A 23360-nucleotide genomic window follows, 5' to 3' on the forward strand; every position below is an offset into this window, starting at 1 on the left:
AATACAGATGGAAAAAATAGTCATTTAATTCCAAAATATTTAAGAAATCCTCCTATAAAACAAGCTGATCCTACTTTATATAAAGAAGAGGTTGCGCTTAGCGACTAATCCAGGCAAAGAATCCCTGTCCTTCGGGATCTCCTCGCACTTTACATCTTGTGTAAGTAGGAAAGATATTCCACGAGGACGTTTCCTTCTTCCTCCAAAGTCAAATCCAGATAATCCTCTTCGTGCTCAGGGATATCGTCCAGAATCTCTTTCACTGGATCAAAGTCGTACTCGTCGGGGCTGGAGGTGCTCGTCCCTGAAACGCAAGAACAAAAACCTTAAAGGGACGGCTCCGGGTCTAACAATCTATTCAGTACATAGAGGACGGACCATGAAACACGCCCCCCAGCGCTGTATACAGTAATATAACCCCCCCCCCTCGCTGTATACAGTAATATAACCCCCAGCGCTGCATAAAGTAATATAGCCCCCCCAGCGCTGCATACAGTAATATAACCCCCCCCAGCGGTGTATACAGTAATATAACTCCCAGCGCTGTATACAGTAATATAACCCCCCCAGCGCTGTATACAGTAATATAACCCCCCCAGCGCTGTATACAGTAATATAACCCCCCCAGCGCTGTATACATGTGATATTTTGGGTGACTTTCCCGGCTCAGACACCACACTGAGCGGATGCTTTATGGCAATGATAATGAAGTCTGTTCCACCATAAACTTTCTTTTCCTAGAATGTCAGGCTGGTGATTAAGCCTAAGCCATTCTATTGTTCCCCACAGGCAGTATGATAAGGAGTCAGGGTGTTTAGTAGATTGGTGATTAGAAAACAGAGCGAGAACCTCATACAAATGGCTGATATGCAGCTGCCTGAAAGAATATTATGGGGAAAAACTACAACTGTCTTAAAAAAGAAAACAGCGCATGGAGCAGCCGTTCTAGCGCCACATTCATGACTTGAGCTTCGGGATACGTTCTCTAAGATAATCAGGTTATTAATAACATGCGTTCCCTTGCTCCACTCTAGGGACTTTAGAGCGCAGACCACCAAGGGTGAGCAGATGAATACCCTCTTAACAGATGGTTTCCAAGACTACCATTATTACTGAACTTTGCATGCGAAAATATAACATTCCAAAGAATGAAGACGAAAACAATATTTCTCCGCAACATTCGGTTAAATAACTGACATATCCGTAATTCTTAATTATTATGATAGCAATCTATACCTTCATTGGGAAAACACGGATGTAGGGGTATACTTTCCATAGGAGAAGAAAACAAGGGGTTTATTCTCATATTCTAAACCACCGAGCACAGCGCTCCTATCAGCTGAAACATCTGGACATCGAGCCAATCCTGTCTGGCTTTGTTCCAATTACATTTTACATTCTACCCACGTCCACGGCTGGAGCCACAAAAGGCACTTACCCCATAGTCTTTTTAAACATTGTTTTTATTAAAGAGCAAGTTGGTGTGTTGGATACCGACTCCTTGCTTCGCCGAGCAGTGTTCCCTCTAAGGTGGCTGGTCCACAAGAAAGAGTTAAAAGGGTTTATTTTTTGGTTTACCTGATGTTGCACGGATATATTTTGATTTATTACAAACTATGGCGTTAGACCCAAGCTGCATTTAGGTGTCTGACATTAGCCATTAACCAGTGTCTGGAAGTTCGTGTGTCCATCTCGTTCATAACTGATGGACAGGAGACTCGGAAGGCTTTTGACCTTGTTAGCACATGTTTAAGACACACGCCGTACCTGGAGCCTGCGAAGACGATGGGGGGGTCCCTTTGGCAGACGGAGCTTTCTCCAGCTCGTGTAAAAGCTGAGAAGGGATGTTTCCTTGATGGTGAGCCAAGATCTGGGAAGCCAACTCGATGTTACCCTGGAAAATTCTAAGTGCCGCCTCAGCCGCTTCTGCAGTGAAACCGATATACACCAGCTACACGGGGGGAAAGATGTGATGAGTGTCAGATGTGAAGAGAAACATTTCATTTCACAGGCTGAGGTTTACAGTCTAGTTCACACAATCCTTGTAGTGAGTGCAACAAAGATTATTATTTTATTACTAGTATTAGATTAAAAATACACTTGCAAATATATTGTGCTTTTTTAAATCAGTTATAGTTTTTGCCCCGTAATATAATGTTTCCAGGCAGCTGCATATCAGCCATTTCTCGCTCTGTTATCTGAGCCCTAATCTACTGCCTGTGGGAAAAAGCAGAATGTCTCAGTCTTAGTTACCTAGCCAGAGATTAATGAAAGTCTATGGAGGAACTGACTTCATTAGCATTGCCATAAAGCATCAGCTCAGTGTGGTGTTTGAGCAGGAAAAGTCACCCAAAATATCACATGACTGTCAGTAACGGCGGCTCCAGGTTTGCAGGTAAAGGGAAGCAATGCCGACCAACATTACTGTACACAGTGCCGGGGGGATATCACTGTACACAGCGCCAGGGGGGCTATCACTGTACACAGCGGCGGGGGGGGCTATCACTGTACACAGCGGCGGGGGGCTATCACTGTACACAGCGCCAGGGGGGCTATCACTGTACACAGCGGCGGGGGGGGGATCTATCACTGTACACAGCGCCGGGGGGGCTATCACTGTACACAGCGCCAGGGGGGGCTATCACTGTACACAGCGGCGGGGGGGGATCTATGACTGTACACAGCACCAGGGGGGCTATCACTGTACACAGCGCCAGGGGGGCTATCACTGTACACAGCGCCAGGGGGGCTATCACTGTACACAGCGCCAGGGGGGCTATCACTGTACACAGCGCCAGGGGGCTATCACTGTACACAGCGCCAGGGGGGCTATCACTGTACACAGCGGCGGGGGGGGGGGATCTATCACTGTACACAGCGGCGGGGGGGGGGATCTATCACTGTACACAGTGCCAGGGGGGCTATCACTGTACACAGCACCGGGGGGGCTATCACTGTACACAGCACCGGGGGGGGGGGGGGCTATCACTGTACACAGCACCGGGGGGGGGCTATCACTGTACACAGCGCCAGGGGGGCTATCACTGTACACAGCGCCAGGGGGGCTATCACTGTACACAGCGCCAGGGGGGGCTATCACTGTACACATCGCCAGGGGGGGGCTATCACTGTACACAGCGCCAGGGGGGGGGGCTATCACTGTACACAGCGCCGGGGGGGGGTATCACTGTACACAGCAGCGGGGGGGGGGCTATCACTGTACACAGCACCGGGGGGGGGCTATCACTGTACACAGCGCCAGGGGGGGCTATCACTGTACACAGCACCGGGGGGGGGCTATCACTGTACACAGTGCCAGCAGTGGGCTATCACTGTACACAGCGCCAGGGGGGGGCTATCACTGTACACAGCGCCAGGGGGGCTATCACTGTACACAGTGCCAGGGGGGGCTATCACTGTACACAGCGCCGGTAAGCACGGAAGGTTGGCGGGGGGCACCTGAGTCAAAGGATTGTAGTTGTGGACTCTGGGGTAAAAGGCTGGAACGGGGGAAACAACGGGGTAAATACATGTCTTCCACACTTCCATGTCCGTGGAGAGCAGACACTCAGATTTTACAACCCGTAGTTTTTGAGACAGGATGCGGTTCCAAACATTTTTCAACATTTACAACCAAAATCTTTATTTTATGTGGGACTGCAGGAAGACGCTCAGTCTGGCTTTTGATGCCCCCAATCCGGGCTGACAGCTTCATATCCAGGTTAGTAAGAAACATCTGAACTCCATTAAAACATAAAACCATGTCTTAAAAAAAAAATAAAAAAAAATATATATAAACATTTACCAACTGCGTCAACTCTGTGTCTATGTTTCCGGTCTGGGTTTTTCCCTTGTTGTTACTTTCTGTTTTTAAACTTTAGTGCGTGACTCTAGCATTCAAAGGGTTAAGGGTTATGACACACGTTACATAATGAAAAAATGTCGTGAAATGTAAACAGGAAGTACATAAAACAGCCCAGGGGGTGAGCTGGAAAAAAGTATTTACATCTGGACAAAAACATTCAAAAAAAGAGAAAATTAACACTTGGGTGATAAATCCTTTGGATAAAACTAAGAATCTTAGCGGGAATGAAGCCGCTGCCTTTATTGCCTCCTTACTTATCAGTTCTTTATCTTATATTGTGCAAACTCAGAATTTTCTTAAGTGTTCTGGAACCCGACACTTCCCGGGTTACAGGGAGACGCACATGTTGAAGGATTATGTTCTTCCTAGTAAAGGCCGGCTGGTTGTCTAGCAACATTAAATCTCCTGTCTCCCATGATGACTTGGATCATGAAAGGCCGCATTCATGCGTTGCCAGATAATGCATGGAACTTGGGAAGGATTCAAAAACAGATTTAGTACCAAAGGGTTAATATCTTTAACTCTAAAAAAAAAAAAAAAAAATGTTTTCACATGAAAAAGGGTTAGAATGAATGGATTAATCTGTTCAGGAAGTTCCTGGCACCTTTGGCAAAGTATAAGCTGCCAGGCATTAGGAGTCTTCTTCTGTATTCTAAGACTTAATTCGAATGGCAACTGTAGTCTCAATTTAGACTGTCTGCAGAGCTGTCACGGAGCGCCCGATGACTTGGCGTCTTGACTGCTGACCAACACAATGACCTCTCTACTAAGAATAATTAAAGCCACATAGAAAGTCATCAGGAACTGCTGGGTGAGTTTTTGTTTACTGAAGTGACAATGGAGAATGATTTAAGATAGCCGTCTGCTAACTTTCTGACCAATGAGAAAAAAGGAAGGAAAAATGGCCATTAAGCCCAAAGAATGGTCTGGTTCTAAGACTGGTAAAAATGCATGACCCGGAACTGCTTTTATCGCTAGTATAGAACCAGGTAAAAGACCAAACACAGTTCTTACCTGGTCAATGTTCTCTTGGGAAGGTTTGAAGGATTCGGGATTAACTGGGTTGTCGTCATGTGAAATTAACATTTCCGGATGATCGAGGAGAAGCTGTCAAAAAAAAATAAAAAAAAAATACGTAAATAAATGTTACCAACATCAACGTCTCAAACAAATTAAACAATAAATGAACATCGGTAGGAAAAAGAAAACCATTGTGCTTTTCGGATGATGTTTTCGGTGCCCGCGTGCTTAGTATAAAATCAGTAACAAAAACCAATATAATAGAACCTACCTCATGCCGCAGCACATTGGGGAATAGAAACGGTAATACAATTACATACAGGTATCAGCCGAAAGATGTTCAGGGGACAACGGGGTCTATTCACTAAAGAAAGAGTTGTGGTTTATGCTCCTTGACTTCGCTATTAAGTTTTGGGCTCTGCTAGAGTTCCTTCTGTCCTTCCGTGTATCATGTTAAGGACACGTCTGACAGAGATACACTTAACTTACACGTACAAGTATACTTAAAGCAACGGAAAATATATTTTAAATACGAAAGCAAAGTTTGATCTGAAAAACGTACATGTGTGTGCATCGAGAATATTTGGTTATAATAACTAAATAAGCTATTATCCCAAACGGATACAAAGGTCCAAAGTGATTTCTGGCTTTTCGGACCTTTTTGCTGCTCTAATTCTGCCAAAAACACATTTTGTAAACCACTTAGTGTACTTGGAGTCCCGGGAAAGATCTAATCGGCCATGACGGGAAACGCAGAGTAAATTTTTGTTTTAATAAACGTTAATCGGTTTGTATACTAAGGGTGTGAGGTAAGCAGATTCTGGTCTCCTTACTATGTAACATACCTGGACTGCGCGTTCAACGTTTCCCCCGCTCTGACGAAGAGCTTTAGCGGCGGCTCGCTCCGAATACCCCATACCCCTTAGAGTATTAATCTTGTCCAGCTTCTTCCGCCTCTTTTCACGTTCTTCTCTTTTAATCTTTTCTTTTTCCTGTTAATCGAAAACAACATATTTGGTTTACGTGGCATAGAATTTGACAACAGATCAGATCCATCCGGCCCCCGTCTAGTCGCCTGTTTTTCCAGCTGTAAAGACTCAAACCTTAATCAGTCCTTGGTCTCAGCCTCAATTTATTATAGTTATGTGCCTATCCCATGCATCCATACATTAGCTGGGAGGCAGTTCCACTTATCTACCACCTCTCTTGGATTTCTATATTTCTTTTAATGGCCATACACACGGACAATCGGCCATCTTGCATCTCTTATTAATGTTTAGAGCCGACTAGTATATAGTGTGTGATGTATATTTATAATAAGTCCCTTATGTGTTTGCAGACCTCCTTTTTGGTGCCACTATCGCATTTTGAAAAAGTCTGCCACTAAACTAAGTTTATATACCGAGCTTCAATGTTTTCTACTGGTTCATAAGTAAACCCCATAGACTCTGTTACTTTCCCTGTGAGTATCAGCTAAAGCAATGCTTACCCATTAAACCAGACTTAGTTATTCCTCTCAATTCTACAGTATGCTGCTTCTAAAAGATTTGCTTACCTCTCTTTTGCATGCGATGTGGTTTGCGGCGTGTTCGACGTTTCCATCGCAGGCTCGTAGGGCCAGACGTGCGTCCTGCGCCGAGCATCCCATCAGTAACAGGCTCTCTACCTTGGTGGGGTCCACGGACATTTCACCGTACAGGCGGTTTGCCTGAATGTAAAGGGACACGCAAAGAAGTCTAATTAACAGTTATGGACAACATTAAGAATGCACTCAACAAACTGTATAACCTATAGCGCTATTATAATATATAACAGTGTGAATAGGCACACGACGGCCAGAAAGCGAATGGATGAAATTAGTTAAAGAAACAGAAGCAGAGAGGTCTTTGTGATGTTTTACTGGTACTGATACAGAATCTGCTGGCGCTCTATAAACGTAATGCTACGCACCGCTTGGCACTCTCCAGGACTATCTGGCAGCCAACAGCAAATTCTATGCCACATAAACCAAATATATAGTTTTGGATTAAGAGCAGCTGATGAGCTGCAGGGTGACTTCACCTGCGCGCCGAGGACTAGCGTCTGCAGATCATTATCGGTACCCGGCAGGTTTACCTTTGTGAGTTTTTCGGCCGCCTCGCTGGCTTTGCCGCTGTGATAGCTCACTATTCCCTGCAGCAGATACAGTCTCAGAAAAAGCACCTTCTCTCTGCCGTAACTGCCCTGTGAAAAAAAAGACAATATAAATATTACAAAGGTCTTGGTACAGTGTGCCCGCTGCTGTTCACGTGAGACAGCGGCTCCCGTCACGGTGTCATCAGGACCAATTTGGCAGCACAAGTACCCGTTTTCACTCAGCAGGAGGCTTCAGCGTATTAATATCATGCCACCCCACTAAAAAATGTTTTTGCTTGAAGACCAAAGATGTCAATTTATCAGCGGTTTTATTTATCAAGGGAACCAAATATTAAAATTTTTATGGCATAGAAAGTATAGGAGAAAAAGCAATTCTACCACCGAGAAGCCCAAAGGGTTAAAGTAATGAAGCAGATTAATAGTGCGTTTGGCTTGGCAGGACACATTATAGCATATCCATTATAGCCAGAGCGATATAAGTTCCTACCAGTATACCGTCCCTCCTGGTAGCCTGTATAACCTTATTTAACCAGATTTATTCCTATACGAATTGGAAAACATCCCACATCTTAACAAGGGTTACCAAAGGACTCCATACATTCTTAAAGCAATAAATTGTCCTTTTTAGGATATTTTTCCCTTTTAACAAAAACTGTAAAATTCTGCTGATAAGATGTTTAAGAGACGACTTGAGAACCGTATGACAAGATCTCCCCGGTAGTCACACATTCACAGAATATATACATTAACACCAATGCAGCCCATCACTGTGTATTCTAAGACCCTATCACCGGACGGCATACGGGGCGCAGCGCGTACCTTTATATTCAGCAGCCGCTCCTGATTCTCTCCGTAGCATTTATTGAAGCATTTCTGGGACAGGTTCAGCTTCGATTCGGCGTCATCCAAGCAGTCCAGCTGCTCCAAGCGAAAGTAGCACCAAACTATATCGAGCTGAAGGACGGCATAATTATCAACCATGTTCAGCAGCTCCGTGCCGCATTCGCTGGGAAAACAGGAAAGAATATCTCTGACTTTAATGTTTGTCTGTTCTGTGGATGCCCCTGGGGTGTTGGTTAAAGAATCAGATTCCTTAGTAACAGTGGGTTTGGGGGGGGTTCACTAACTTATATTTGGTATAAATAGAGGTTTTAGGGTAATCCTTACAAGCCAACCAAAATGCCTTGTTACATTTTAAATCAATTAAAATGGTTATAAATGAAAATACAATGAACATTATTGTATTATCCTGAATAAGCATGGTCACCCAGGGGCATATTTATCTACCTGTGTACCCCTAGGTGCAAAGACATCTGGTGCCCCCACCAGAAGTCAGTCCTATCCCCTTCAGATACATCCCACCAGCTGTTTACTGCAACCTCCATTACTCTCAGACAGACCAGGACTTCTAAGGATAGTGCTGGCTGCAGTCCAGGAGCAGCAGGGGGCCGCAGTTTGCTTGTACTTGGCTTGTACTCCGGAACCCAATGAAACCCAATCTTGTGGATGATAAAAAACGCTATCCAAGCGTAAACGCTGGTGACCGAGAGAGAGCTCATTAGAGTCTTTTGGGGGTCTTGTCATAGGCAAGCCCAGAAAGGATCATAAATCAAAAATAATAATAAAAAAATGTCACTTTCAAAAAGAAGAGATATGGCCTCAAAAGAATCTTACCAGAAGTGTTTGTCAGCATCCAGCAGGAATGGCAGTGCCAAAGCATACTCCGTTCTCTTTAGGAATGCTCTTCCTCGTTCGTGATAGCCCATGGCAAGCATTAAAGCCTGGGGACATGGAGGAGAAGCAACAGGTCAGAATAATTTGTGGATTCACGAGCAACAATGTAGCAAGGAGATTGCGCAAGACACCGAGGGTAAAAAAACAAACAAAAATGCTGGATCACTGACACAATATGACTAATTAATTATTTATACTCTTGTTGATACCGAATCGTGATTTTCTAACACAAAATCAAAGCATTTGTTTGAAGCAAAGAACGTCATTGTGCTAACAGCCCAAGCCTACAACGTGGTCTTTTGCAATGAAATGCAGACAGGTCTTGGCTTTGAACGCAGGACGACCGTTTACAGCCAGCATATAGTGTATTCGATCCAAGAACAGAGAACACGGCTGCTTGTTAAAACAACTATACACGGCGCTTATTCAGAGTTAGAACCTGGATTTTTGCAACAGGCTGGGAGATTGTGGTTGATAGTTATAGTAATAACGTCATGCCGGTAGAGCAGAGAGAGATCGATCGCTGTCCGGTTGTACACAGCCCCGTTATATCTGGAACAGCGCTATGACATTGTGTGCTGACCTAAACATTAATAAGATTTTTCTTTTCAGGTTCCTTAAGCTGGATAAAGTTGGGAGAAAACGATAAACAAAGTAAGGCGGCGAACGCCCGCCCAGGAGATAAAACTTCCTACCTATTCTTAGACAATAGGAGATCCTGTATAATAATCCACTGCTGAGGAGCGAAGTTGCGGACGTCTTGTGGAACCACAGGGGGACTGAAGCTTGAGTGGCGACTGGCTCCGGACTTCTGTGAGTACCGCAGCTCTGCACAGGAATTCTGATGCACGTGAGATTTTGAATTTGGTGCACTACGGCCTGAAAGGGGGCTCTTTAATGGTTTAAGCCGGATGTTGGCCCCATTTAAAGTCATCTTCCCTACCCTGCTCTTGTTCCACAATGTTAGCGAGGAAATGAAATATCCCTACGCCACGCTAAGACCACGCTACGTCTGTGTACATAACTGACAGATATAATGAGCCGACTTTACCCATGTACTAAATACAGAGCAGTTACTCTGGAAACCAGCGGAAGGGTCCTGCTCAGAAATTAACATTTTACACGATAATTACTCTGAATAGAGTTTTGTGATAAGCGTGCAGTTAATTTGACACAACGATGTAACAAGGATTATTAATACATTTGTTGAAGTAACAGGCATTCAGAATTCTGATACACACAGCTGTGAGAAGATATAAACCATTAATATTTTTAGCTTTTGATGTCAAAGGGACAGCTCCTTTTTAAACGGTATATATATATATACACATACCGTATTTGCTCGATTATAAGACGAGGTTTTTTTCAGAGCAATTGCTCTGAAAAATACCCCTCGTCTTATAATCGAGGTCGTCTTCTAATCAGACCTCATTCTGCTGGGGCCAGGCTGCTTACCGGTGCTTTGGTCGCGATCAGCGGCTCTGCTTCTAGCAGCAGGAGAACAGGAAGCTAGCAGCGTCCTCACATAACTCTACCTCCCCCCTCCTTAAAAGGCATATCATGGGGCACAGTGGCATATAGGAGGGTATAAGACATTTCTGGAGGCAGAGTGGCATATAGAGGGTTAAAAGGCACATCATGGGGCAGAGTGGCAAATAGGAGGTATAAGGCATTTCTGGGGGCAGAGTGGCAAGCCTGGGGGCAGATGTGCATAACTGGGGGGGGCAGGTTGGCAAATAAAAGGAAATAAAAAAATATATATTTTTCTCAATCATAGCTTTTATTAAATATGAAAATTAGTTTACATGAATTAATATTTACTAGTAAAACTTTTTTCCTATAGGGTAGTCTTATATTCAGGCTTTTTGTTTTTTCCTAAATTAATATTTTGATTTTGGGGGGTCGTCTTATAATCAGGGTTGTCTTGTAATCGAGCAAATACGGTATATATATATATATATATATATATATAATATCATTATATATCATATGCACACACACACACAAATTGTCTAGGTAAGTCAATATGCTTTCTGTTCGCACTTGGTGGCTGTTTTGGTAACTTTACAAACAAGTACCTTTTTTGATTCTTTTGGGATCTGGATAGGCCTCCCGGTCTGATTTGCAATTTCCAAGTATGGAGCGGTATCCGTGTCATACGCCTCGCCTGCCAAAGACCAGAATATAAAACCAGAATAAGATAATGGCTATTCACAAAGTCACTGTTTCAGGAAATATGCCATAAACGGTCTATTTGCATTTTTATCAATCCATACATTTATTACATATAAAAAAAATAAAGCAGGAATTGAAAGTCTCCATATATTCCACAGACAAGACTTCCACATTAGGACCTAGCTAAAAATAACTACATCTCATTAAATATTGAAATTATGGAAAAAAAGGGACTTTTAATGGAATCTCTTCATAAGCATACAAAGGCCCTTTATCACTCCCATCACTCCTGTGTCCCAATGGCCCTTTATCACTCCCATCACTCCTGTGTCCCAATGGCCCTTTATCACTCCCATCACTCCTGTGTCCCAATGGCCCTTTATCACTCCCATCACTCCTGTGTCCCAATGGCCCTTTATCACTCCCATCACTCCTGTGTTCCAATGGCCCTTTATCACTCCCATCACTCCTGTGTCCCAATGGCACATTGTGTTCACTGATCCAAGTTTAAGCATAAAAGGCTAATTGATGGTTAGAAAACCCTTTTACAATTAGGTTACAGACATAAATGTCCTTGTTTTCTATGAAAACAGCTCAGTGACCACAAACTTTTGAATGGTAATGTCTATATATACAGTATATAGCAGTTTATTTCATAGGAATTATTTTTACAGTGATGTTTCTGTTTTGTAAAGGCCTATGGCTCACCCCATTATTCCATGAATCCACTTACTAACAATTACAGAGATTAAGAGGGAAACAGATTGAGTCTTCTGTGGAAAAGGAATGATTTAATGGACGGAGGCAGTCGTGTGTTATATTACACAGCGTGAAATAACCATTTATGTGTAATATGCCGGGAGGAGTGAAAGCACATCTCAAAGGGTTTTAGTAACCGCGTCTTAAGCTTTACAAGATGCCCCGGTGTGTAAGAACGCAGGGAACCTCTCGACATTTCTTTTTGTATACAGAGTGCCAGCAAATCCTATAACGCTGTACACATCATACGGAGACTTTTAACTGCGTCCCACTTAACTAGTAAAATGAGCTAACGGGTCAATAAGTTCAAGTATAACCTACAACTGTGTTACGGTTAGGGTTATAACGCTGTCCCGGACACCCCTTTTTTTTTTTTTGTTAATTAAAGAGGTTTTGTTGATTAAAACATTTAAAAACGAGACTGCGATAAAACAGCGTTTGACGGAAGGACATCTTTTTAATTTGTATATATTAATATTCACTCGACGGCAATACGCAAAATCATCTCCCGCTTTCTGGGTAGAACGAAATCTAATTTCACGGGTGTTTCTCTCTCCGACGTCTGCATTCACCCGGCTGCGCGAATCACTTCTAAGAAGAACGAGCTTTGGGCTCCGGGACTCAAATTAATATATTATGAGGCAGCGATCGACCTGAGAATAAAGATGTTATCACCTCTCTCAGCGAGAATTTCCAGACCCTTCTTTGTACGCATCAGCGTCTTTTTAGCAGCCTCCTCGCTCTTTACTTCTTTATCTCTTTCTTTCTCTTCTTCTTGCGTCCTTTTCTTGGCTTCCTCCTCTGTGTAGCTCAACTCGAGGACTAGGACTCTAACGTTGTGAACGATGCCCTGTTCTTCAAGGGTTTTGTCTGGAGGAAGAGAAGTGACATTAGACCATTTTTTTTTTATTTCTTTATCTTTATTTATCCAACTGTTTTTGGCGGGGAAATTTTTTATTTTTTCTTTTCAGGATTGCAAACAATATTTAAGGAACGGAAAAAGATTCTGCTGCAGGAAGTCCGGCTGACCCTGTATCATGTATAGTTAAATCAACAATAATTCCATCACAGTAACGATCTCCAGCAGGTTCATGCTAAACAACGCAGGTAGAGTCCGAGAAATAAATTATCCCTTCCTACGTAGGCCGACAGCGTAATCCTAGAACCCTAACAGAAAAAAAACAATGTAATCGCTTCTTTGGGGGGGTTTTGCCTTCTTTTGGGTCAAAAGCAGGGAGGGCAGAAAGATGCTCCACATTACGAGCCCTCAGCCTCGATGGCCCCGTGCAAGGCATGTTTACATTTGTGAGAGGTCTTGAAAGTCAACTTAATGATTGAACTATACATTATGAAGGGCCAGCTCAGTATTTTTTTTGAAACCACAAATCCTACTTTAGTGAATAAACCCATCTGTTTGTTTTTGATTGTTTACCTTAATATCACGTAGTGCTCCTTGTAGTTATATATACACAACCGTCCCATTAAACTTAACAAAACAAACAGTCGCGTTTTTAACTGGGGAAAAAAAAAAATGTAAGAAGCGGCCCCTTGGATCGGCTGCCATGCCGGTTCCTTTTTACATCTGCAAGATATTAATTCTCACCGAAGGAAAATCTTTGTGGCTCGTTTGACAGGAGTAACGAGATGTGTGCGAGATTAATAATCAGAGACAGATCAGCTGGAACGCGCTGCGAAGAGGGGAGACCGCGCCACCCCCCCCCCCCCGCTCCAAACCTTATAACACGTAGCAATCCTCTACAGAATATCCAGTTTTACCGCTTTACGTGTAAAAAGTGACACAGGACGGGGATAGAGCACCTTTAAAAAAAACAATACTCCGCCAATATTACACTTATTTACAGAATTAGCCTTTAAAACGGGAATTCCATTATATTTATCACTAGTATCAGAAAAAAATATTCTGTTTTATTTTTTTTTTTATTTTAAACTGGTTTAGATTCTGCATAATATATTTTTTTCAGGCTTTCGGCTGTACTCTGTTATCGGAGCCCCAATCTACTAGACAAACCCCCAATTTATCACACAAACAATAGAAAGGCTCAGTCTTAATCACCCACCAGGACACTAATGAAAGTCTATGGAGGGACGGACTTCATTAGCATTGTTATAAAGCATCAGCTCAGTGTGGTGTTTGAGTCACATGACTGACAACAACGGCGGCTCCAGGTCTGCAGATAAAGGGAGTTTATTGGAACAAAATGAGCTAAAACCAGGTTTTTGTCATCAACCGACATTACTGTATAACGCGCTGGTGGATGGGTTATATTACCGTATACTGCGCTGGGGGTGGGGTTATTACTGTATACCTTGCTGGTGGGAGTTATTACTCTATACAGCGCTGCGGGGGGGGGGGGGGGGGTATTACTGTATACACCAGTGGGGGAGTTATGCAGAAAAATAGTTTGTTTTTTTTTTAAAACAAAGGCTGCAATCACTCCTAAACATAAAGGATTTCATGGATCGGCATAAACAGAGCTCTCAGATAGTTTGAATGATGTGGGAGGACGCTCCCTGGAGACATTTTTAAAAGACTTTATCTTTGTTAATGATCGCAGTTATAACATTGCTGCTATAATTTCTGCGAGTCTGGCAGATGATCTCCATAATCTAATCTCTCACAATGTATTCCAGAGATTAACCCCTTCGTGACAAAGGCTGATTTTACTTTTTGTACCCTTCGTGACAATGGCCGTTTTAACATTTCTGCGCAGCTCGTGTTTAGCTGTAATTTTCTTCTTTCCCGTTTACTGAACCCACACACATTAGATATTGTTTTTTTCAGGACAAGAAGGGCTTTCTTTAGATGACATTGTTTTGATTGTATCATATTATTTACTATTAAAAAAAGTATAAAATATGGTGAAAAATTTAGAAAAAATCTTTTACTCATCTATAAAAGGCAATGAAAAAACCTGCTAAATAGATTCTACTATTTGTCCTGAGTTTAGAAATACCCAATGTTTTTTATGTTTTTTTGCTTTTTTCTACACATTATGGGGCAAAAAGTACAGGTAGCGTTTTGCTATTTCAAAGCCATTTTTTCCAAATCTGGTAATTCTTCCCCCCATGTGCCATTTCGGGTATCTTTGAAGCCGGCCGATGCAATTTACCCCATCAAGTCATATATTTTTGAAAACTAGACAGCCCAGGGTATTCCAAGTGCTAGTATTTTAACCCTTTCCAAGCACTAATTCTACCATCAGCCTTTGTCAAACTTTATGGTAGTCATTTTTTTTGCATTTGTTTTTTCACACACTTTACTTTAGGTATAAATAAACAAGTTCTGGTATATGTCACTATCATAAAACACCCCAATATGTGTTCAGCAACATCTCCTGAGTACAGCGATACCTCACATAAATGATTTTGCCTGGGTGTTTGGGGGCAAAAGGGCCACATTTGGAGCGTGCACATTTTTCAATGTGGAACTTTGGCATTTGGGGATCCACTGCCCATGCCCTATTTGGTACATCTTTGAGCCAGGCCATTTCAGTGTGGCCAATAAAGCCATATATTTTTGAAAACTAGACACCCCAGGGTATTTTAAATGCTGGTATTTTAACTCTTTGCATGCACACATTTTACCACCAGCATTTTTTCAAAGTTTGCAGTAGTATTTTTGTGTGTGTATTTTTCCCACACACACCTACTTTATGTATGAATTTACAGCTCCTGGTATATGCCGCTGTCACACGACACCCCAATATGTGTTCAGCAACATCTCCTGAGTGCAGTGATACCCCACATGCATGGGTTTGTCATTTCTGGGGGGAACTAAAAGGCCACATTTGGTACGTGTGCATTTTTCTAATTGGAAATTAGATGTGTGGCCATCCTTCCCCCCGTGTTATTTGGGACCTTGTTGAACCTGGCCCATTCAATTTACCCCATCAAATCATACATTTTTTAAAAGTAGACACCCCATGGGCATTTAATATGCCAGTATTTTAACTCTTTCCATGCGAGAATTGTTTTAAGCTAATGTGCTAATTTTAGGACTTGCTCACAAAAATATATTTTTTATATATATATTTTAATTTTTTTTTGCCTTTTTTAAAACATTTTTAAGATTTTTTTTCAACTTGAAGGTTCCCCTGATTTTTACATTTTACTGGTTTTTTACTATTTTTTTTCTAATGATTATTAATTTTATTTTATTTGATCGCCTCCTAAACGCTTTTAAAACGGGCGTCCGCCGCCATACATTGTATGGCGGATGTTGACGCCCCGGGGAGGGGCCAGACATGGCCCCTGATTCCGATCATGGCGTTGCTGAATGCCTCGAGGTCGAGGCATTACAGCAACGCCGTTTGGGTAAAAAAAAATCGATCACGGATCGATTTTTTTTACCCGTTTCAACAAATGACGGTCCTGGCACGTCATTTGTCGTTAACGACATGATTTTCCGTGACGTGCCCGGACCGGCAATTGTCATCAAGGGGTTAAACGCTACTTTCTTTCTATTTTTTCCTCTCTCTAACAGATGTGAACGACTTCTAAAATTCGCTGGTGCTAAATGTTACTTTTGATGAAAACAGCAAAAAGTATTTAAGTAAAATAGATAAACAAAGACATGCGCAGTATAACAGTCTTTGCAGCACACGGTTTAAAAACACCTTAATGGTTTCTCAATGGAGAAGGTCCTGCTGATAGACTCTCTGTTATCATAGACCATGACATGCGGAGCACCTTTCTGTATAAAAAAACACATTTTTATTTCCCCAAAACAAAGTTTCATTGCTATCTACAACAGCCGCTGCACACCAAGTACCCCCCAGTATGTTTTATAGTTTCGTACATCGAACCATCACATCCAAGCTGAAGGTCTCTAACTCTCCGTGTCCCGCTAGCGCCTGGTCCGCAGGACACAGATCTATTGATGCCTCTCAGCCCTTTTCGCGTCAGAGAGGGTTTCGGCCGCCGGATGCCTTGCCTGTGCCATGCCCTATGCGGACCATCGGGGAGAGGTCTGAACGTAACACAAAGTTGACTACCGATGATTTTCCATATAGGTTTCCAGCCGTTGCTGCCAACAGTCTCAAATTTGCCTGGACAGACCTGACGAATAGGCTGATATGGCAGTTATTGTCCCCATTATCAGGACCGCTGCCAATTGCACAATAAGCCTGACTCTTAGTATTTGAGATACTTGATGAAATAGCTCCCGGCCCCCCAAATGCTTCCGAATGATCTTTATCCTTCAGCGTGTGGTTTTAAAGCCTGCTCTACGTATATGTGACTGTATCATTTTATTCCTCATTGGAACGGGGTAAAAGGAAATCTCGCCAAGATTTTGTACTGCTTTCCAGGAAACGGTTTAATTGGTTCCACGCGTTATATCTGATATTCCGAGGCTTTATCACTGATTGACAGAGAAACCATGTATATCAGTAATTAACCCTTTCATAGCAAACACTACAAGCACCGAAAGAACACGCAAGTACACTACAGCCGACCGATTTCACCGACATTTCCATCAACATTCTATCGGAGTTTAGTTACAATAATCTTGCTACCAATTTCCTCTATAAAATCATGTTTTTTTCCCCCTTTTTGCTGGAGTATTTCATATCTCAGCTACCATACTAAAAATATTGTGTAGGCAACGTGGGTGAGCATAGGGCAATAAAAGCAGTTATTTATCTCAAAGCCGTTACGGGCTTAAGGGCAAAGTCGATATTCTGGCCATAAGTAGGTTTTGTAAAATATGAATTATAACATGCATTACATTATTTGGAATTGTAGGTAAAATTGTATTGGTTTTTATACCTCTGTATCATAAGCACCAAACAATAATAGGAGGAAAACATGAAAAAAAAATAACTTTATATTTATTGTTATACGATCATAAATATTTTATGTAACGCAGTGGAGCCACCTGGTGGACGAAGATAAGGCAGTTTTCATATATACAATTTGTATACAAAGCGGAGTATTTGTGTTTTCAAGTAAATCGAACATTCCAACTCCATTTATAAAGGATCGACTCGAGCGAGCCTACACTGCAAGAAGCGCTAAGCTGGCCCTGTATAATGTTAATTTAGTAAGATGGCATTAAATCATATAGCACTAACCATTGTGAAAGGACAGGTCAACCCTGCAGGGGCTCATGCTAAGAATTCATCTTGCTTAACCCCTTCAATATGAAAATTCTATATAAATTAGGTATTTCTGAAATCAGGACACCTGAATTGATAAATCTGGATGGAATTTTCTGTCTCTTTACCTAATTTTGTGAGGATTCAGAGGGAAAATGTAAAAAAACTTATGTTTTTTTCTAATTTTTGCTAGTTTTTACTAAATTTCTAATTCTAAATTTTCAGCTAATAATCCAACTACGGTATCAAAAGAAAGCTCTATCTCTCCTTGAAAAACTAATATATAGTTTATATGGGTACACTGTTCACAGGAAAAGAAAATCATCGCTGAACCGACATAGCGCAAAAAATGGCAAAATTGCTCCGGGCTTTGAGGTACCAAAAACCCCTGGGATTGAAGGGGTTAAAGTGACAAGTCAGACCCTTTAAATACAAGGAAACACCGCTATTAAGAAACCCTGTGTGATTGATTACACAGCGCTGCCAAATATAATGCTATGTAAGTCAATAAATAATATCCCCAGTGGTTTCAGCACCCAAATGGTGTCATCTGATCTATGTTTTTGGAAATGCAATCCACATTTATGCCAGACTGCAAGACTACTTTAGGGTATTGTCCCTGTTACAGGAATAAGGTTATACAGTCAATTAGCCTATATAGTAGGAATGCCAATCAGCCATAACATTATGACCACCTGCCTAATATTGCGTAGGTCCTCCTTTTGCAGCCAAAACAGCCCTGAACCATCGAGCCACGGATTCCACTAGACCTCTGAAGCTACGCTGTGGTATCCGGCACCGAGATGTTAGCATCAGATCCTGTTAGTTTGTGAGGTGCGGCCCCCATGGATGCGTCCGGGTGCCGTGTGTTCTCCAGCAACGCACCCGGCCATCCACGTGATGTAAAAGAAATCACTTTCATAATAGTACTAATATTCTACACTGCAATATAAATGAACTTAAAAAACAAGGAAGTGAAACAAGTTCCCCCTTACCGCTTTCAAGCTGTTTCTTGTTAATAATTACTTTGATGTAACTTTCCTGAAGATCATATGTTTGTGCTATCCTGTGGAAAATCGAAAAATATTTGTAAAAAAAAAAAACTCTGAAAACACCAGACTCAAACTAATACATAATAAAACATAATAATGTTTGTATGTATATATACTACTGTTCAAAAGTTTGGGGTCACTTAGAGATCACCTTGGTTTTGAAAGAAAAACATATTTTGTCCATTAAAAAAAACATGAAATAGATCAGAAATCCAGCGCAGACGGGGTTAATGTTGTAAATGACTATTGTAGCTGGAAACCGCTGATTTTTAATGGAATCTCTTCATAAGCGTTCAGAGGTCCTTTATCACTCCCATCACTCCTGTGTTCCAATGGCCCTTTATCACTCCCATCACTCCTGTGTTCCAATGGCCCTTTATCACTCCCATCACTCCTGTGTACCAATTGCCCTTTATCACTCCCATCACTCCTGTGTACCAATGGCCCTTTATCACTCCCATCACTCCTGTGTTCCAATGGCCCTTTATCACTCCCATCACTCCTGTGTTCCAATGGCCCTTTATCACTCCCATCACTCCTGTGTTCCAATGGCACGTTGTGTTCGCTGATCCAAGTTTAAGTTCAAAAGGCTAATTGATCGTTAGAAACCCTTTTGCAATTATGTTACAGCCAGAAATGTCCTTGTTTTCCATGACCCCAAACATTTGAACAAGTTTGTGTGTGTGTATATATATATATATATATATATATATATATATACACACACACGATTAATTATTAAACTTAAATGCTTATGGATTTACAGCATGCGTGTTAAAGACAACCCAGGCAAGTTTAAGAAGTAGGGTCTGAGATGGGATGTATACATTGAGATCAATATAAGAAAGCATGAAATGGTTGATGAAAGTGATTTCAAAATTAATGTAATTTCTCTGGTAAATTTGGAAATATAATAAAATATCCCAAAAATTAAGTTGAAAGATGTACTTACTGACACTTTAATTCCTTGCCAGTGATATTTAATGGTGTCTCCATAAAGTTCTTGTGTCCCTATAAAGTGAGGGAAAAAGTCAAAGTATTATCATAAATAACCAGATACCCCATTCAACACATATCAGCCCAAGTAGCTCTTTATTCACTGAAAGGATTATATAAGACTGAAAAATATCTGTTTTCTGCTTTGTGTAAAACAAAATTGAATGAAGCACACAAAATATAAAAGTATTTTTTTTTTTTGACAAAAAAACAGATGCACGTGGATTGTAGTTAAAGTTAAAATAAAAAAATATTTTACTTTCAGCATTAAATATAATGCATTATAAAGTAATAACCCCCAACGCTGTATAAAGTAATGGGTCCATGCATTTATGAAAACCTGGCTGCTTTAAAAAACTCCCGGACCCGGGGGGCCCGCCATTGTTGTCAGTCATGTGATATTTTGGGCTTTACTGGCTCAAACACCACACTGGGCTGATGCTTTATGGCAATGCTTACAAAGTCTATTAACATCTTCTCCTGCATAACATTTCAATAGCAATGGTAAATAAAGAGCAGAGTAATGGTAAATAAATAGAGAGGGGTATCAAATACTGTAAGAACTTGTTCCATAGCAAAATGCATTCAAAGTTGTAACCCTTGTGCAAACTTAAACAAGCGTGTCCTTCATAGGCTTCTTCAATATCTGTGGCATTATTATTTCTTATTATAAAGAGAAAGAATAGGTTATACGACATAGAGGCCACCACAGCCCTGTTTTTCCTTGCTTGTTAATTAAATATTTGTACATTTTCATAAACACTGCCATTGAGCGCAGACACAAGGTGTCCCTGTTTAATGCCCAGTCTTGTGTGTTTTCATAAATACAAGGAAAATGCATATAGCCGTACTGGCCCAACCAAAGATGATGTCTTTAGCTGAAGGGGATACCTTCTAATAGGCCAACATAGATGATGATCACTTAAGCTTTTAGGTCTCTTGTTCACATGGAATGTCCAACTTCAGCCCTTGAAGGCTGCATACAGTTTTCAGATAGCGCAGCTTGAGTCCATTAAACGGCTTGTTTTCAGGCAAGGATAAACCAAATTCCTGGCTTGTTTTGGGGTCCTCGAGGGATGACGTTGAGTACCACTGCTCTACATCTATTCTGACCTGCTAACAGTTATCTTCAAGTACATTTTCATTAACATAAAATATTTGACTTGCCCGTTATTAGTGTCAGGGGTTTATTCACTAAATGTGGAATTTGCAGGCAAATTTGCAATTTCAACTCACCAGCTTTGCTATACATCGACCGATTAAGTTCTGTGAGCGTCTCTTGCAAAAAATACTGAGATGGTCCCGTATAATGCATATATCAATTAGTGAGACCACTTTTAACATGAAGGGTTAGAGCCTTATAAAGCACAGTAAAGTTGCTGACTTCAAACTTCTGCTTTAGTGAATTGATTCTGAGACTTGCGTTCTTTGATTAACTCTTACCTTATTCATTTTACGTGGCAAGGAGACGTGGAGGGAGGCCAAGCCCTTTGTTTTAAAAGCCTGGTTCCCAGCACCCCGCTGTATCGCTAAACATCGGATTTCTTCCAGGGCACTTGATATGTCGTCCACGCTGTACTTCAGCCCGTTAGAATATCTCTGAGCCAGCACCTATAAAAAAGGGTTAAAAGTAGAAGAGGTACATTGGAGATTCAGCAAATAGCCATCACAGCTCTTCATGATATTTTATGGAGTCACGATACACAGTTACGCTCTTGGCAGCTATCATCACAGGAGGTGGGATCCTGCGCTGGAGTCACACCTGTTCATTACACCTGTCTTACAGGAAAGTAGTAACGTTACAGTAATTAAATACAGGTATACTTGGTAAATAAGAAAAAGATCTCACCAGGTTTTTTTTATTACACGGTTGAGTATAAAACTTTAAACAAACAGCCTTAATTGTTGCATTGCAAAGAACTCCCAACTGAAATGTAACAGTGATACTCGTGCTTTCAATCACTTGGTCATTACCACACCTAGAAACTCTCAGGGTTTTTGCCCCAACCTCATTGCGAAGGGGCAGATTCTCAGGGTCACACAGTATGGAACTGACTCCTTTCTATTCTACACCGATGTGATCATATTTACGTCACCCAATTGGCGCTTTTGCTATCAGTACGTTATGGTTTATATCCCTGCTTCAATGCAGGTGACGGAAATTAAGTATCTAAACAATGACAAGGTTTCCATGAAGACTGGTATTAGAGCCATTTGATTAACAAACGTGTCGAGTGACTACATAGAATCTTCACAATGGGTTATTAAAGAGTAAAAATTTCAAGAGTCAGCTCATTTAGAAAGTTCCTAGGTATGGTCATTGCTGGACTTCAGATCCCATCATCCTTGGTATCTATGGTGCTGGACTTCTAGATTAGTAACAGGTAGCAGGTTTCCTAAATCTGACAGAAATGTATAGAAAAAAACTCAACATCCTACCACCTTCCAATTAAATTGCTTGAAAAACTTAATTTAATCGTCAAATGTAATTGTTTCAAAACAATTCGTACTATCTACTGTCTGTAGGGATTTCAAGCTAAACAAAAAGAAAAAAGAATGAAAGGGAATGTTTGTAACTCACTCTTAAGTCAGGGCCTGGCTGCTGATTTTCAGTGGTGTACGGGGCTTTCCACAGCTGAATATGATCCTCTCTTAAATAATTTGTTAGCTGGGCTATGAGAAACTTCTTCTCTGCCATCCTGACACGTAAAAAGAAAATGCATGCAGCATTATTATGAATGTTATGTGGAAACATCCTTCCAGAAGCCTAACTTTCATTTGATTGTTTTCTATAGTTCATATTTTACAAAATGTTAGTTAGTCCAACACTTATTTGTGGCAGCGATATCTGCTTTCTCCTACATAGTGCAGTCCTCCCTGGTATAGTGCCTTATAATACTGACCCCCTTGGCACATCCCCACACGGTACCGTCGCCCTCCCCTGGCACAGCCCCACACGGTACCGTCGCCCTTCCCATGGCACAGCCCCACACGGTACTGTCGCCCTCCCCTGGCACAGCCCCACACGGTATGGTCACCTTCCACTGGCACAGCCCCACACGGTACCGTCGCCCTCCCCTGGCACAGCCCCACACGGTACCGTCGCCCTCCCCTGGCACAGCCCCACACGGTACCGTCGCCCTCCCATGGCACAGCCCCACACGGTACCGTCGCCCTCCCCTGGCACAGCCCCACACGGTACCTTCGCCCTCCCCTGGCACAGCCCCACACAGTACCGTCACCTTCCACTGGCACAGCCCCACACGGTACCGTCGCCCTCCCCTGGCACAGCCCCACACGGTACCGTCGCCCTCCCCTGGCACAGCCCCACACGGTACCGTCGCCCTCCCCTGGCACAGCCCCACACGGTACCGTCACCTTCCACTGGCACAGCCCCACACGGTACCGTCGCCCTCCCCTGGCACAGCCCCACACGGTACCGTCAAACTCCCCGGTGCAGCCCCACACAGCACCGTCGTCCTCCCAGTCACAGCTTCATACAGC

General features: G+C 42.1%; 1 protein-coding gene across 1 annotated transcript; it reads right to left on the reverse strand.

Moving 5' to 3' along the window:
* Window positions 1-149: 149 nt before the first annotated feature.
* LOC149272606 (NEDD8 ultimate buster 1-like) lies at window positions 150-22554 on the reverse strand. The gene is made up of 14 exons (XM_089506906.1): window positions 22438-22554; window positions 21300-21467; window positions 19813-19871; window positions 18804-18874; window positions 12365-12559; window positions 10834-10922; window positions 8696-8802; window positions 7841-8027; window positions 7001-7108; window positions 6441-6593; window positions 5731-5877; window positions 4880-4972; window positions 1768-1951; window positions 150-304 (listed from the first exon to the last, which is right to left on the reverse strand). The coding sequence occupies exons 1-14, from the start codon at window positions 22552-22554 to the stop codon at window positions 150-152; spliced, it is 1833 nt and encodes a 610-aa protein (XP_089363032.1).
* Between the last annotated feature and the right edge of the window lie 806 nt (window positions 22555-23360).

This window comes from Sceloporus occidentalis, unplaced genomic scaffold (genome assembly GCF_023333645.1).
Source record: "Sceloporus occidentalis isolate IW3139 unplaced genomic scaffold, rSceOcc1.0.p SCAF_433, whole genome shotgun sequence".
NCBI classification, from domain to species: domain Eukaryota; kingdom Metazoa; phylum Chordata; class Lepidosauria; order Squamata; family Phrynosomatidae; genus Sceloporus; species Sceloporus occidentalis.

Excerpts from the sequence above, each read along its gene's own strand:
- LOC149272606 (XM_089506906.1), bottom strand. The coding sequence starts at position 22,554 with ATGGCAGAGAAGAAGTTTCTCATAGCCCAGCTAACAAATTATTTAAGA. Across the intron at positions 19,872-21,299 it reads TGCCACGTAAAATGAATAAG|GGACACAAGAACTTTATGGA; the intron begins GTAAGAGTTAAT and ends CTCACTTTATAG. Across the intron at positions 4,973-5,730 it reads ACGTTGAACGCGCAGTCCAG|CTTCTCCTCGATCATCCGGA; the intron begins GTATGTTACATA and ends TTTTTTTGACAG.